The sequence below is a fragment of the Paroedura picta genome, chromosome 5 (genome assembly GCF_049243985.1).
Source record: "Paroedura picta isolate Pp20150507F chromosome 5, Ppicta_v3.0, whole genome shotgun sequence".
Taxonomy (NCBI): domain Eukaryota; kingdom Metazoa; phylum Chordata; class Lepidosauria; order Squamata; family Gekkonidae; genus Paroedura; species Paroedura picta.
The window spans coordinates 101,802,388-101,817,639 of NC_135373.1; the positions used below are offsets into that span (position 1 = coordinate 101,802,388).

General features: G+C 46.2%; 1 protein-coding gene across 8 annotated transcripts in view; it reads left to right on the forward strand.

The window, feature by feature from the left end:
* CARD10 (caspase recruitment domain family member 10) overlaps positions 1-15,252 on the forward strand; it is a 55,654-nt gene that overhangs the window by 13,111 nt on the left and 27,291 nt on the right. For 6 of the 8 annotated variants that reach the window (XM_077339566.1, XM_077339571.1, XM_077339567.1 and 3 more), the window contains 4 exons: positions 3,821-4,039; positions 5,964-6,173; positions 7,763-8,088; positions 12,578-12,760. In XM_077339566.1, the coding sequence (XP_077195681.1) occupies positions 3,821-4,039; positions 5,964-6,173; positions 7,763-8,088; positions 12,578-12,760 (938 nt within the window). Of the gene's footprint in view, positions 1-2,972; positions 3,056-3,820; positions 4,040-5,963; positions 6,174-7,762; positions 8,089-12,577; positions 12,761-15,252 lie in introns of all 8 variants that reach the window. The other 2 variants (XM_077339570.1, XM_077339573.1) reach the window with 2 other exon arrangements.

The window sequence follows — 15,252 nt, forward strand, 5'->3', positions numbered from 1 at the left end:
TGGAACAGCATCCTGAGAAGGAAGAGGCAAGCACTGACCCTCAGGGCTTTTCAGCAAGGCTGTAAGATAGAATTATTATTTTAAACAAATGTATGGGCCACTTGGGTAGGCTCTGTTTTAACAGTTAATTGTAGCCCCCAACATTTCCACAATCCCTGCCTTGTTCTGGCTATTGCAGACTGTGTGAAAATTGTTTGGCTGTATCCATACTGCTGACTTCAGTTGGGTTGATAGACAGTCATTCTCTTTTTCCGGGGAACCCTGTGCATGGGTGGTGGAAGGGTGGAATAGGGGTGACAGAGTGGTCTCAAGGAAATACCATTTGCAGACCAAGGTCCTTTTAGTCACTGCCAGGTTTGGTTTCGGTTCCTTGTTCAAGTGACTGTTCTTTTTGCTGTTCCAAGGAATTCCGTTTGGCTTGTGGCCTACAGAGGCTGGTCTGTTCAGCAGTGGCACGTTCCTGCAGGCAAAAAGAGACTTCTGTGGAAAAACCAATATTTACATCTGAGTCGCCTCTATGAGCTCTAAGTTTCCCAGGATAAATCTGGGGGAATTCCTTTCAAGTGGGAACTGAAGCGGTAGTGAACTTTAGATCAAGTTTCGGGTGTAAGGTGGTGAGCCATATCTGATATTGGGTTTCTGTGGGAGCACTGAGAAGATTTTCTCCTATTTAGTGGCGCGCGGGATGTATATTCAGCCCTTTTATTCCCCGGGCTCTTTGCCATGTAAAGACAGAGGTTCTTGAGCCTGGGACCGAATGAAGGCAGGAAAAAGTGACTTTTTCCTTTGTGGAAGAAGAGGGTTTTTTTTTTTTTAGAGTTAATGGAAAGCTTTTTGTCCACATTTGCAGAGCTGCTGGAGATTTCTTTTACCCACAGAGCTTTTAAATGTGTTTGCAGTTGTATAATTGAGGGAGTTTAAAATTCCTTGCATTCCTGCTGGTTTGGCATAATGCTCTCGGGGACAGTGTTACCGTGCCCTTGTCTGCCTGCAGTGGCCTGCCTCGGCAGGTCCCTGTGTATGGTCGGAAGGCACTGAATAAATATACTAACAAAGATGCTGAAGCTAAGCAGGGCTGGGCCTAGTCAGTGCCTGGATCGGAGATCACTTTGGAATCAAATGTGTATCGAGCAGTGTCTGAAAAGAAAGGCAGGCGATAAAGGCCACACTGCATCTAATACGTGGTTTCCAGAGCTGATACCCCAGGCAATGTTCTGTCTTTAGAGCAGGGTAGTCAAACTGCGGCCCTCCAGATGTCCATGGACTACAATTCCCATGAGCCCCTGCCAGCATTCGCTGGCAGGGCCTCATGGGAATTGTAGTCCATGGACATCTGCAGGGCCGCAATTTGACTACCCCTGCTTTAGAGCCTGGTGTGTATCATAGAATTTAGGACAGCCTTTCTCAACTTTTTTTACTGTTGAGAACCCCCTGAAACACTCTTCAAGCTTCGAGAAACCCCAGAAATGGCGTGATCATGCAGAATATGGTTGGGAAGCATAGCTGTGAACATGCTCGCTGGGGCCCCTCTCCTTCCCACCCCCTCCAAGCCCATCATTGGTGATTTTAGGAAGGGGAGGTGTTTAATAAATGTTCAACAATTTTTTTTTAAATTTAAAATTAGCTCCCACGAACTCAGGAAACCCTTCTAGGAATGCCAGAAACCCCAGGGTTTCACAAAACCCTGGTTGAGAAAGTCTGGATTAGGGTTTGAGTAACAGAAGGGAGATCCCCTCCCATGCCATTTCCCCCAGTTAAAAATAGTTTCTTGCCCTCCCCCAGCTGGTTTAAGCCCTTAGAGGAAAGGGCATGTACATGTAACAGGTCGTTCTCCCCTCCTAAAAACAATCTAGGTGGTTGATGGTGGTGGAGTTCAGTTCTGGAATCCTGTACCTTGCAGTTGCAGATTACTCAAGGGAATTGTGTCATTCTGTCACTGTTCAGTGCCCACAAATACATCGTGTCCTGCAGACTTAACAAGCAAAAAAAGATGCCCCCCAAACTCCTATTTCTGTAGTGGGTGAAGAAAGGGGGAGGAGGGAAGGAAGGAGGAAGGAAGAGGCCAGGTAACCAAGGATAAAGATTAACAAATGCTGTTACGTGTACCTAAACTTTATTGGAGCGTTAGAACTAAGGGGTGAGTCAATGGCTTTGGGGGTGGGGTTTGCAAAAAGAAAGAGGAAATTTCCCCACACAGTTATTCTAGGAGGGAGTTCTAGAACTGCCCATTTACTTGCTCTGTATCTACTCCTTCATGCTTGTACTGTTTTTGTCTTTAGGCAGTTCTGTCCAGGTTAACTTCATTAACCCTGAAGTTTGTCCCTTACTTTTCTTACAATGTGTGTTTGTTTATTTATCTATTTATCTATTTATCTATTTATCTATTTATCTATTTATCTATTTATCTATTTATCTATATATATATATATCTATATATCTATATCTATATCTATCTATATATATCTATATCTATCTATCTATCTATCTATCTATCTATCTATATCTCTATATATCTCTATATATCTCTATATATCTCTATATATCTCTATCTCTCTCTCTCTCTCTCTCTCTCTCTCTCTCTCTCTCTATATATATATATATATATATATATATATATATATATATATATATGGGCTGTCAGTGTTATAATATGCATAGACTAATACAGAAAACACATACTTCAACTCAGTTCAGCTGTGGCTGAGGGATAGAGCAGGGACAGAGTTGGTGTGGTGTAGTGGTTAAGAGTGGCAGACTCTAATCTGGAGAACTGGGGTTGAGCCCCCCTCCTCCACATGAAGCCTGCAGGGTGATCCTGGGCCAGGCACAGTTCTCTCAGAATGCTCTCCTTCACAAAGTGCCTGTTGTAAGGAGAGGCAGAGAAGGCGATTGTAAGCTGCTTTGGGTAGAGAAAAGCAGGGTATAAAAACCAACTCTTCTTCTTTACATGCTTTGTATTTATATGGTCCCAGGTTCAGTTCTGGGACAGATGACGGGAGATTATTTAGCGCCAGCTACAGGAGAGCAACCAGCAGGCAACCAGCGCAGAGGGAAGGTATGGAGGCTCAAACGCGCTAAAGGCATCTGCTTCATCCTGCCCTCGCACCTGCCTCCCTCTCCCTTGTCCCTGGGGACAGGAATGTCTTTTTAAAAAGGTCTAACTTCCCCAAGCAACGAATAGGCAGTGAAGCATGCAGGTGATGCCAGAAATAAAATAAATTTTCCCAAAGTTGTTACATAAGGTCTGCCTCTCTAAAGCCCCCCCCCCCCCCCCAAATCAGGTATCAAGACTCGTAATTCCATAAGGGGTGGTATTCAAAAAGCACTATGCATCTATGATTAGATGCATAGGTGTTTAAACAGAGAATTATGAATTTTTAAAAGAAAAAAATAGTGGGCATTGCAAGACCTTTAAAACAAGGAGAAAGAGGATTGGCTTCCTGGCTTGATTGACAGGTGGAAGAGAGGCTCGTGTAAAGCGCGTTGCTCTCTTCCACCATTTTCAGCAGGCGATGTGGAGGGTGAGAAGCGTGAAAAGGCGGCAGACTAAAGTGAGGCAACAAAACGGTGAGGAGGGGCCAGGAGGCACGATAATGTTTAGCGCTACACCATTCAGCTCGCTTAACCCTATTTGTACCGAAATGCCCTGACTTCCATGAATTAATGGCCTAAAGAATTAGTGTCAGGTTGCTTCATGAGATTCTGTGTATTCCGTGAAGATGTCTTTGGCCCTGAGCAGACATTGAAATGGAGGGGGAGTAGCCATCCTGAGAGTTAAATACAGAGATTAAAGGAAAATTACCTTGATTGTGCCTCCTAGGGCCTGTGGACATGGTCAACCCAACCTCAAGCCTCTCAGAAGTGGAAGAGGAAGAAAGTTCCTTGTGGGAGAAGATTGAAAGTGTGCGTCATCAGCTCACCCGGTCTCTGAACCCGGCCAAGCTTACGCCATACCTGCGCCAGTGTCGTGTGATAGATGAGCAGGATGAAGAGGAGGTGCTGAGCGCCTACCGGTTTCCATGCAAGAGCAACCGTACAGGTGAGTAAAGTGCTTTTCTCACAGAGCATATGAGGGAAAGGTGCCTTTTTTTGTTTTGTCAACCTTTCAATAAAGTGTGAGTTAGTTACAAGAGCCTCTTGTGGCGCAGAGTGGTAAGGCAGCAGACATGCAGTCTGAAAGCTCTGCCCATGAGGCTGCGAGTTCGATCCCAGCAGCCAGCTCAAGGTTGACTCAGCCTTCTATCCTTCTGAGGTCAGTAAAATGAGTACCCAGCTTGCTGGGGGGTAAACGGTAATGACTGGGGAAGGCACTGGCAAACCACCCCGTATTGAGTCTGCCATGAAAATGCTAGAGGGCGTCACCCCAAGGGTTAGACATGACTCAGTGCTTGCACAGGGGATACCTTTACCTTTTAGTTACATTATGAGAGACATGGGGGATATGCTCCATGTTTTGTCTGGTAATGGTTCCCTAGCACATGTTGAGCATTTAGAGATGTGTGTGTGGTGTGTGCACTTTGCTCTTTTTGCTATAAATGCTCATAGAATTTTCCTCAGATTTAGGCTGCCTTGTGAAGTCTGAAGCAGCTTTTAGCGTGCATTTAAGCAGTTGAAATTCTCTTGTCCCCAGATTGACAATAGACAGGTTACCTATTCCTGAGGCATTCATGCCTCTCTTGAAACTGAGACCACTAGGAGATAATTAAGAATTGCCTTGCTGGATCGAAGGTCCATCATTCAATCTCCAGCAGCAGCCAACCATTTTGTCTTGGAAAGCTTTCTGTCAAATTAATCCCTCTTGACTCTGATACCTGACAACTGGAGGTATAATGCTTCAAAACATAGAACTTCCATTAAGCATTGAGGCATGCAGGGAATGTGTCTTGGGTTGCTTTTACAAGGAATTATGCATCTTGTGGCTTGAAAGGTGTTCCGGACTTGTTTTTCCTTGTTCTGAGTATATGCAGGGCTTCACATTAGGTAAAACAATGACATAACGTATACATGGCTCAAATATTGTGAAAGTGCAGTGGGGACTTCTATGGTTAAAGGTTCAGGCATCTCAGTTCAGCAGCCAGACAAGATCCTGGTTTTTATTTAATTCTTGCTCTTCCTTCTAGAAGCTCAGGGGATTACCCCATTTTTATCCTCACAGTAGCCCTGTGAAGTAGATTAGACTGAGAGAGAGTCACTGGCCAAAGATCTCCAGTGGACTTCTATGGTGAGCAGGAATTCTAAACACACAGGTCTCCATATGTGACACTGACATTCACTAGAAATATGCACATGGAATTTTTTGGATAGACTTAGGCAGATTGTAAGTGGGTGGGCAGAAGGGACTGTGTCGGTGCATGGCTCTTGTGGCCCTTTCTTGCATGCCCGGGGAAATGCCAATTGCCACTTTGGGATCACAAAGGGAATTTTTTCCAGGCTAGACTGGCCATGGATTCTGGTTTGAGGGAGGGGGGCATCATCTGGGCATGGAATTGGGGTCGCTGTGAATGGGCAGGTAGTTGTGAATTTCCTGTTTTCTGCAGGGCATTAGACTAGATGACCCTGGAGGTCCCTTCAAACTCCATGACTCTATAACTTGTAAAGTTATTTAGTGCTGCATTCTGGGTAGTGTGAGCTCTAAATAAATATCTGTAAGCCTGCCTTATCTCTTTATTGTTATTATATACTTAGCCTGTCAATATGCAGAGTAGGTTTAGTATCATTCTCTTGACTTTGTGTCACAACAATCACTGCCCCCAGTATTCCCATTTTACATAGGAGGAACTAAAGTTGAAAATCATTTTCTGAAAGGTCTCTCAGTGGGCTTAGAGCCGAAACAGAAACAGGACTTGAATCTGAATCTCAGTGTGAACAATCTTTCCATGCTAGCTCTCAGCAGTGACAGAGTTGGATTAGATGGCTTTGTTAGAGCCTTCCCGTTCTATGATTTTAACACTCTTCAATTACAGGATTCTGTCTGCTGCTCATATGGCACTTTTTAGTTCGGAGAAAGTGCCTTTTGGCTATATCTTTGTCTGCAGGACTCCTGATGGATATCCTTCGAAACCGAGGGAAGCGGGGCTACGAAGCGTTCCTAGAATCCTTGGAGTTCTATTATCCTGAACATTTCACCCAATTGACAGGGAAGCAGCCAGTTCAGCGCTGCTCTATGATCCTGGGTAAGACGTCACAGACACTTTCCTCTTATGCGACTAGTTCAGGCTTTCTCAACCAGGGTTTTGTGAAACCCTGGGGTTTCTTGATGGCCCTGGAAGGGTTTCCTGAATGGGTGGGAGTTAATTAATGTTTAATATATTTTTAAAAAATTGTTAAACGTTTATCAGGTTATATGGCCATATAGGGTCATGTTGACCCCCTCTCCTTCTCCCAAAATGGCCAATAATGGGCCTGGAGGTGGTGGAAATATGAGGGTCCCTGGTTGGACATGTACACAGTTGTGCTTCCCAATCATATTCTACACAATCACACCTTTTCTGGGGTTTCGCAGAGCCTGAAGAATGTTTCAGGGGTTTCTCGATGGTAAGAAAGTTGAGAAAGGCCAGGCTTGTTAGATGCGGAAGGGCCGGAGGGATGCTAGGATCCAGGGCCCTTGATGGTTTGTGTGTGACCCTGGACATTCTGCTGAGATGTAGAATTTCACGTGGAATCTGTAGTCCTGTGTTTCAGCTGTATTTCTGAGGATCTTGGTGTGTTTTGTTTTTAGGCAGAAAAGTTCCTACCACTCATGACTGGGGGAGAGCTAAGACAACCTGCGATCTAGTGTATGCCCAATCCTTTGGGTCACTTTGATGGTAGGGTGCTTTGCCAGAAAGGAATCAAGAAACCTGGCTCTGCACATCCTGTCAGCCAGTGCAGCTTGCCAATTCAAAGCCAGTCTACAAAATACTGTGTAAGGGGCAGTCTTTCTGTCTCTTGCAGGACTACCTCCCATTCTTACCCATCTGCCTTTCCATGTAGAGCACAACTATGTCCCTACACTTTTTTTCCAATACCCGTATATGTGAGCCCAGACCACTTTTAATTAAACTGCTATCCCCTAAAAACAAAGCATGTATGTTCAGCCAATATATGCAAAACAATCCATTTGGCAAGTTAATGAAAGTGCTCCTGAGCACATATATCCGAGTGTGCTCAGTCTAAGAACTGTAAGGCTGTAATCCTTGGGAGTATCCTTTGTATGTATGTATAGGCAGGAAAGTCATTAGAAAGAGAGCTGTGCAAATGGCTCTGCCCAGCAGAAAACTCTAGCGTGGATTCCATGAAGATTTTTGTGAGCAAAATGGCGGGGTGTGACTAAGAGCCAGCCTGGTGTAGCGGCTAAGAACGGCAGCTTCTAATCTAGTGAGCCGGGTTTGATCCCCCACTCTCCCACGAGCAGCCAGCTGAGTGACCTTGGGCTAGTCACAGTGTTGTTAGAGCTGTTCTCACAGAGCAGTTCTCTTAGAGTTCTCTCAGCCTCACCCTACCTCACAGGGTGTCTGTTTCGGGTAGAGGAAGGGAACGCGATTGCAAACCAATTTGAGACTCCTTTGGGTAATGAAAAGCAGGCTGTAGAAACCAACTCTTCTTCTTCATTGATTTTCTCCTCCCATGGCAGTCCTTTTCCTCCTCCCCTTTGTTGTTCCTGGGGACTGCGCAGCAAGGGACAGCAAGCAGGCTGTGTGGCATTTAAATGAGTTGCCACGTGAGCAAGCGCTCATGGTAGCCTCGGCACCCAAAGACCCAACCGTCTCCGTCCTCCTTGCAGATGAGGAGGGGCCTGAAGGCCTGACGCAGTTCCTGATGATGGAAGTGAAGAAGGCGAGGACTCAAAGGAAAGGACACCTGGCCAAAGAGCACCAGCTTCAGGTGAAGATCCAGGCCCTGCAGGAAGAGGTCGCCCAGCGGAAGCAGCAGCTCCAGGAGCTCCAGAAGGTGCAGGAGCGTTGCCAGAGGTTCCAGGAGGAGTGGGATTCCAACAGCGTGGAGCTCCTGAGGCTGAAGGACGAAAACTACATGCTGGCCATGCGCTACGCCCAGCTGTGTGAGGAGAAGAATGCTGCTGTCCTCCGGAGCAGGGACTTGCAACTGGGGGTATGTGTTGAATGCAGACACTGCTAACGCTTAATAGGGTGTTGTGGAGAGATACGTATGTTGAAGTCAAGCTAAGATGACTTCCCTGCGTCAGAATCCAGCCACGCATTTAGCGCTGTCTGCACAGATCTAGCTGCTCAGGTCTCATTAGTCCCAGCCTCCTGGCAGCTCGTTTGGGAAGAAATAAGAAAAAAGGTGTTGAAAGACTTGTCATCTGTTTTTCTCTTGGAGTTTCTTGTTTGTGCCTCATCCTCAGCACTGCATCGGCCAGTCTGTTTCTGTTCCGGCTGGGGAGAAACTGGCAGGTATTCAGAGGTTTTCTTTAGCAGGGGTGAAAATGGCTCAGGGAATGGCAGAATACAGCCTGGAACCCTTAGAATGGATGGAGCCTAAGCAGTGCATATTTTGGGGAGGAAGCGCAGGCACTGATAAATGGCTCTGGAGTATGGAGACGCTACAGCAGGAGTAGTCAAACTGCGGCCCTCCAGATGTCCATGGACTACAATTCCCATGAGACCCTGCCAGCGAATGCTGGCAGGGTCTCATGGGAATTGTAGTCCATGGACATCTGGAGGGCCGCAGTTTGACTACCCCTGTGCTACAGTGTTCTCTAGCAAAGGGTCAGATGCCCTCCCCGAGCTTGTCCAGCCATTCAGTTGGGTGACATAGCCTGGCTAAGTTCTGGCATGAGGCATCTCTAACCTTCTTTGCAGTTTCTCTTCCTTCATTTCACACCTGAAATGATCTTCCTTCCCCCACCGGCTCCCACATAGCTGGGAAGGGGTCCAGATTGTCAGCTTCAGCACTTTGGTGCACAGACTTATTCCCAGCGTCCTTCTCAGGCGGTTTAACCATACCTATAATCCTGCCTGATCCTACCTAGTGTGACAAAAAAAAGGAATGGGAGGGAACTATGTGTAACCCACTAAGATGCCTTCAGAGCATATAAGATCCAGATGACTCCAGTGAGTGAGCCAAGGCATATTTTGCAGGGCTGTGTTTAAAAAAATTGTGTCCACCTCACTAAAAACAGGTTATACAGATATGTGTGTTGTCTTAAAATGTGCAGGAACTGGATGGGCAGGTTTCCTGTGTTTCCTGTTGCCTTCAACAACAACAGCTCTTTTGAGACATTTGATGTATAATGGGAGCGTATGTTACCCATGATCCTCCTGAAAGTGTGTGGTTGCCATATTGCATGAAAGGGGTAAGGCATGCAAAGCTCCAGTGCTCCTGAATGCCATGTTGCGGCTTAATAGATGTTTTACTGTTGAAGTTAGAAGTGTGTCCTGTTAGGGAGACTGTTTTCTGTTTCTCGGAAGACTAGATTTCACTATCCTGGAGGAGAAAGCACAGTGGAAAAGAGGAAGCAAGATGGAGGAGAAAGTAGAGCAGGGGCTACAATGAGGGACGGAAGAATGAAGCTGATGTGAGGGATCTTTCTTTGTGTTGTCTCCTTACCTGCATCAAATTTGATGTTCCAGAGCCTGGAGAAATGTATGTTGCCCTATGCACATGACATGGTAGCCACCTAAATTGTGAGGATCATGAGCAGCTTGTGTTTCTGTTACACATGGCTGGAGTGCCCAAATTGAGCTATTGCATGTGTGCTGTGTGCCGCCAAGACAATTTCAAATTAGGTTGTGACTAGGAATTAATGACCTCCAAAACATCTGCTCATTAGCAGCCCTGCTCAGGTCTTGCAAACTGAAGGCCATGGGTTGGGTACTGCAGCATCGGAAATGCAGCTCTTCCATGCTCTCTGCCCATGAGATGTTTGATGTTGAAGCTAGAGGGACTAGAGCATCCTGTTTATATGCTCCAAATCAGTACACGAGTGTGCAGCGAAACTTTCTCAGAATATTTCTCCTGGAGAAAATTGCAAAACTTTCTCAGAATATTTCTCCTGGAGAAAATTCTATTAGGGGACACATTTACATTCCTTTTATACCTTAGCCCTGTTCCCAAGTTACTATCAACACCCACACAAGTGTATACTAGATTGTTCCTTGTATGTGCATTGAGGGATTCTCATGTTACAGCCAATGCATGTCCAGTTGGACGTGTGATGCCAACCCCACATTTATCCAGCTACTGGTTCCTGGTTTCACTTGTAAAATGAATGTGTGCTGGCTCTTCCTTAAATCAAAAGTATGCCCATACAGGCAGGATGTACATTCCCTAACAGTAACGGGTGAGAAGGGCTCTTGCCTCCAACAGTACCATTTCTTCTTGTCCCAAATACGCTTTGCAGCCTTCCCTCTCCAAATCCCTCCTCAAGGTTTCCGTCGTCTTCCCCCATCTTCAGGCCTGTGTCTAAGCATATCTGAAACTGCATTTAGTGCTATAATATGATGTCCCTTGTGTGTGTCTCTCTCTGTCCCCTTTTTATTATCTCTTTCCCCTTGACTCACTGTATATCGCACTCACGGTGGTGTAAGCGACTGCCTGCTCTTTGGCTCCGTAACTCTATGCATATTGATGATGCTGTAAAAATGATGGATGGCGGCAGCAGCCTTTGCAGGTTGGATCTGGGGCTCCGTAACAACTTCCGCTTTTTTGCTTTGGGAAGGCACCACTACACAGCGCATGGCCAGCCCGCTTCTTTACCTTCCTTTTAATGAACTGAACAGGCTCCGGTCTCCTGTGGTTGGGATGTCAATTCTTTTGGGCTTTAGGGTTCCTGTCCAGAAGCCAAGGTGTGGACCCAAACCTGAGAGGATCAGCTGGGGCAACATGAGCTAACAGCTCTCAGCATCCACCACCCCAGCTGTAATCATCAGCTTAAATAATACCTAAAAGATACCAATAAGGTCATTTTTTGGTATTTTTCTGGCATGCTTTAGCACAGCTTTTCTCAATTTTTCCCCATTAAACCCATGAAACATTCTTCGGGCTTCGAGAAACCCCAGAAGTGATGTGATGGAGGCAGAATATGGTTGGCATAACTATAAATGCCCACCTGGGGCCCCTCCCCTTCTCACTCCTTCCAGGCCCATCATTGGCCATTTTGGGATGGGAGGGCAGGTCGACATGGCTGTATATGGTCATATCACCCGATAAATGTTTAACAAATTACAAAAATATATAAATGAATTAACTCCCACTCATTTGGAAAACCTTTAGGATGCTTAGGATGCTTAGGGCTGATCCTGCGTTGAGCAGGGGGTTGGACTAGATGGCCTGTATGGCCCCTTCCAACTCTATGATTCTATGATTCTAACCCTTCCAGGGTCGACAAGAAACCCCAGAGTTTCATGAAACCCTGATTGAGAAAGCCTGGTTTATCAGAATTCACACCCCTGCTCCATTTCCTCTGTATGAGAGTGGCTTCGCTTTAAGCAAATTTCCTTGTAATTCTGTTTACAAATATAGAACTTACTCTAATACTGTTGAATTTCTGGTTTCTGGAGTTTAGTCACCGACTTCTTGCGGTTGCTATGCAATACAGGTCTTATTTTTCATTCCTGGGAAACAAACAGGGCCTGTCTCCATATCCCTGTCTCTGACACTATCAGAGCTTTTTGTCTGAAGCAGAGTGTTTATGAAAGAACAGCTTCCAGCTCTTGAGAAGACCATTCACGGGTCACAGAAATTCTGTTCCGTGTGGGCCTCGGGACAGTCCCTTGCTCTCAGCAAAGCATACAAAATGGTGGTTGTGATAATAAACGAAGGCGTGAAGGATGTTTTCGGCAACTTTGGGTACCCTTTTGGGAGAAGAGTGGGATATAAGTGAAGCAAATTAACACATCAGGGTAGTTAAAACCTATTGGGTTGCCAGCCTCCAGGTGGAGCCTGGTGGCCTCCCAGGTTTACGACAGATCTCCAGACCATAGGATCAGTTCTTTTGGAGAAAATGGCTATTATGCAGGATGTCCTGTGTGGCAATATATCCTGCAGAGGCCCTCCCTTTCTTGGGGTCTAACCCCAAAATTCCAGGAGTTCCCAATCCAGAGCTGGCCACTAGGGTCTCTATTCTCCAGATGGTGGCTGGAGAACTCCTGGAATTACAACTGGTCTCCAGGTGACAGGACAGTTTCCCTGGAGAAAATGGCTGCTTTGGAAGGTGGATTCTTTGGTGTTGTACCCCATTAATGCCCCGCCCCCTCCCTAAATCCTGCCCTCTCCATGCTCCACCCACAAAATTTCCAGGGTATTCCCCAACCCAGAGCTAGCAGTCCTATGAGTGGCAATCCTAGTTAAAGGCATTAAGTAATCTCCTTTCAAGAGAGGTTGGTTTGGAAAAAAACAAACAAAGCTTGTGCCTGCTTTTTAATCTCCAAGCCCTGCCCCTTAGTCCTAGATATGCCGGGTGGGCTGTGGGAGAAACACGCTCTGTACATAACTCTGATGTCCTGGTGTTCGGCACAAAATGGCTCAATTATCCTAGTTCAGATCGAAACTTATGCAAATCTCATTTGCCGCTTCCCCCTCCATTAAGATTCATTCTGTCGAAGACACCTGTTAACTTTTGTTACCCTCGTTCCAGGTGGATCAGCTGAAATGCAAGGTGAGCAGCCTGGAGGAAGAGTGCTCTGTGCTCAAGAAGCAGGCATCCGAGGCTCCCCAGCGAGAGGCGGAAGGACAAGGCGTTGCAGACACCATATCGGAGATGCGAGCAGAGAACCAAAGGCTCATAGCCTCGCTGCAGGAGCTTCAGAACATGGTGCAGGTATTAGCTAGGGCAGCAGCGGAAAAGGAATAATCCTGATAGTTCCCAGAAAGGAAAATGAGAGAAATTACTTGCCTTACAATGAGTCATTACCAAGCTAAAAGGATTACTGGCTTATCTCCCTTCTCTGGCAGAGACAGCAGTTTTTCCTGAGGTCTTTAGTAGGCCAGCTACCTGAGACTGCTGAGTAGGAAAGGCTGGTTGGTAAGGCTGGTGGGTTGAACTTAGGCCCTCAGGTGGGCAGTACATGTGCTCTGTTAGGGAACTGTGTGCCCCTTTCCTCCTCCTCCACTGAAAGAAAAAGCTGGCCAAAAGGGAAGGCAGGAATATTCAGAGTCTATGTTAAAGTCATAGTCACCAGTTCAGCCAATGAGTGCCAGGGGCTGTACAAACAGAAATGAGAATATTTGGAGGTTGAATATTTTTTTAAGTATGTAAAGTTTGTGTCTGAACAAACAGCTTGCTTTGTGTTATTGCTGCATTTATCCCAATACCTAGCGCAGACTTTCTCAACTTTTTTACTATTGAGAAACCCCTGAAACATTCTTCAGGCTTCAAGAAAGACCAGAAATGGCACGATTGTGCAGAGTATGATTAAGGAAGTAGAAGAGTTGGTTCTCATATGCCGCTTTTCTCTACCCAAAGGAGTCTCAAAGTGGCTCACATTTGTCTTCCCTTTCCTCTCCCCACAACAGACACCCTGTGAGGTGGGTGAGGCTGAGAGAGCCCTGATATCACTCCTCAGTCAGAACAGTTTTATCAGTGCTGTGGCAAGCCCCAGGTCACCCAGCTGGCTGCATGTGGTGGAGGAGCGGGGAATCAAACCCAGCTTGCCAGATTAGACGTCTGCGCTCCTAACAACCACACCAAGCTGGCTCTCAAGCATCCTAACCATTACACCAAGCATAGCTGGGTACACAGCCACCCTCCTTTTCCCACCCCTTCCAGGCCCCTCATTGGCCATTTTGGGAGGGAGGGGGTGGATGGGTTGACATGATGGATCACCTGATAAATATTTAACAAATGTTTAACATATATTAAAAAATTAACCCCTACCTATTCAACAAAAACCTACCAGGGCCATCAAGAAACTCCAAGGTTTCACAAAACCCTGGCTGAAAAAGCCTGACTGAGAAAGTTATCTCACAAGCGGGGATGCTGCTTCATGGTTCCCGTACTTTTCTTAATTAGCGGTTCACTGAGAGTTTTTCATTTGAACAAAGAACACCCAACATTCATTGGGCTCTTAGGTACCTGTGATGTGTATATATAGTTCAGAGAAATAATCATGAATGTGCCATTAGCCTTGAAGGCATGGTAAGGAGGACGGGGCCTCTGAATTACAGGGAACAAAGAGGCAGAGGAGCGACTGGTGTCTGAACTGCAGGCAAAGTAAAGGTGCTGATTTTATGCAACGTGAATGGAACAGATGGGAACAAAAGTATTGATTAGCATCTAGGAACAGGAAAACTGAAATAACAAAAAACACGTAAATAAGTAATGAAAGCTGCTTGGGTTTAATGAAAGCCCAGGACAACATTATATCAAACTGCAGCAGTAGAAAAAAGCCAAGCATCCAGGAGCACCTTAAAGATTAACACAACTTGGGACAGGGCTTTCGTGAGTCACTGCTCAGAGATTTTGTTAGTCTTTCAGGTGCTACTGGAGTCTTCCTCTTTACTACTGCTACAGACAGACTCACAGGGCTAGCCATCTGGATCTGGCAAACTGCAGTTAACGTTGCTTCACTGAAACTTCACCTTCTCTAGGTGGTAAGAAAGGGGCAGGCTGGGGCAAGGTAGAGGCCCCTCTGTCATCACCTGGAGGGAAGGGGCTAGTGGCTCTGTGTCGATGTGCCCCACCTTCAACCAGGAAGAACAGGAGGGCTCCTGGTCCTGTGCTTCCTTCCCATTTCTGTTTCCTTGCTTATGAGCAGGCTCTGAGGTAGTTTCCTTAAAATAACTATTTTTAGGTTGCTTTTCTCCCTGCGTAACCCCAAGTGGCTTACAAACTGATGTTTAAAAACCTTGATGGTCTCCCATCCAAATACCTTCCAGGACTTACGAGGCTTAGCTTCCTTGATCAGGTGAGAGCAGGGTAGCCTGGGCCATCTGGTCTTTCAACTTCTTCATTCCTAGGGGGGGATTCCATTGCCTCAAGGAACGCTCCTCCTCATACAGCTGTGGTTACTTATCTCATTGTTCTCCCTTTTGCACCCTGCCTTCACCAAATGACCCCTGGGAGGGAAGTTAGGCTGTGACTGTGTGTTACTGACCCAAGGTCACCCAGTAAGTTTCCATAGCAGAGGAGGAGCTGAACCTGGTTCTCCCAGGTCCTAGACTGACTCTCAGAGCACTGTGCCAAGCCTGTTCTGAACTGTTGTTTGGGTCACCATACCTGGCAAAAGCCACAAATTGACATGACACACCTTTATTCCTGTTCCCTTCTGTGCTTGGTGAGGACTTCGTTGTCTCTGTCTCACTCGGCTGGAT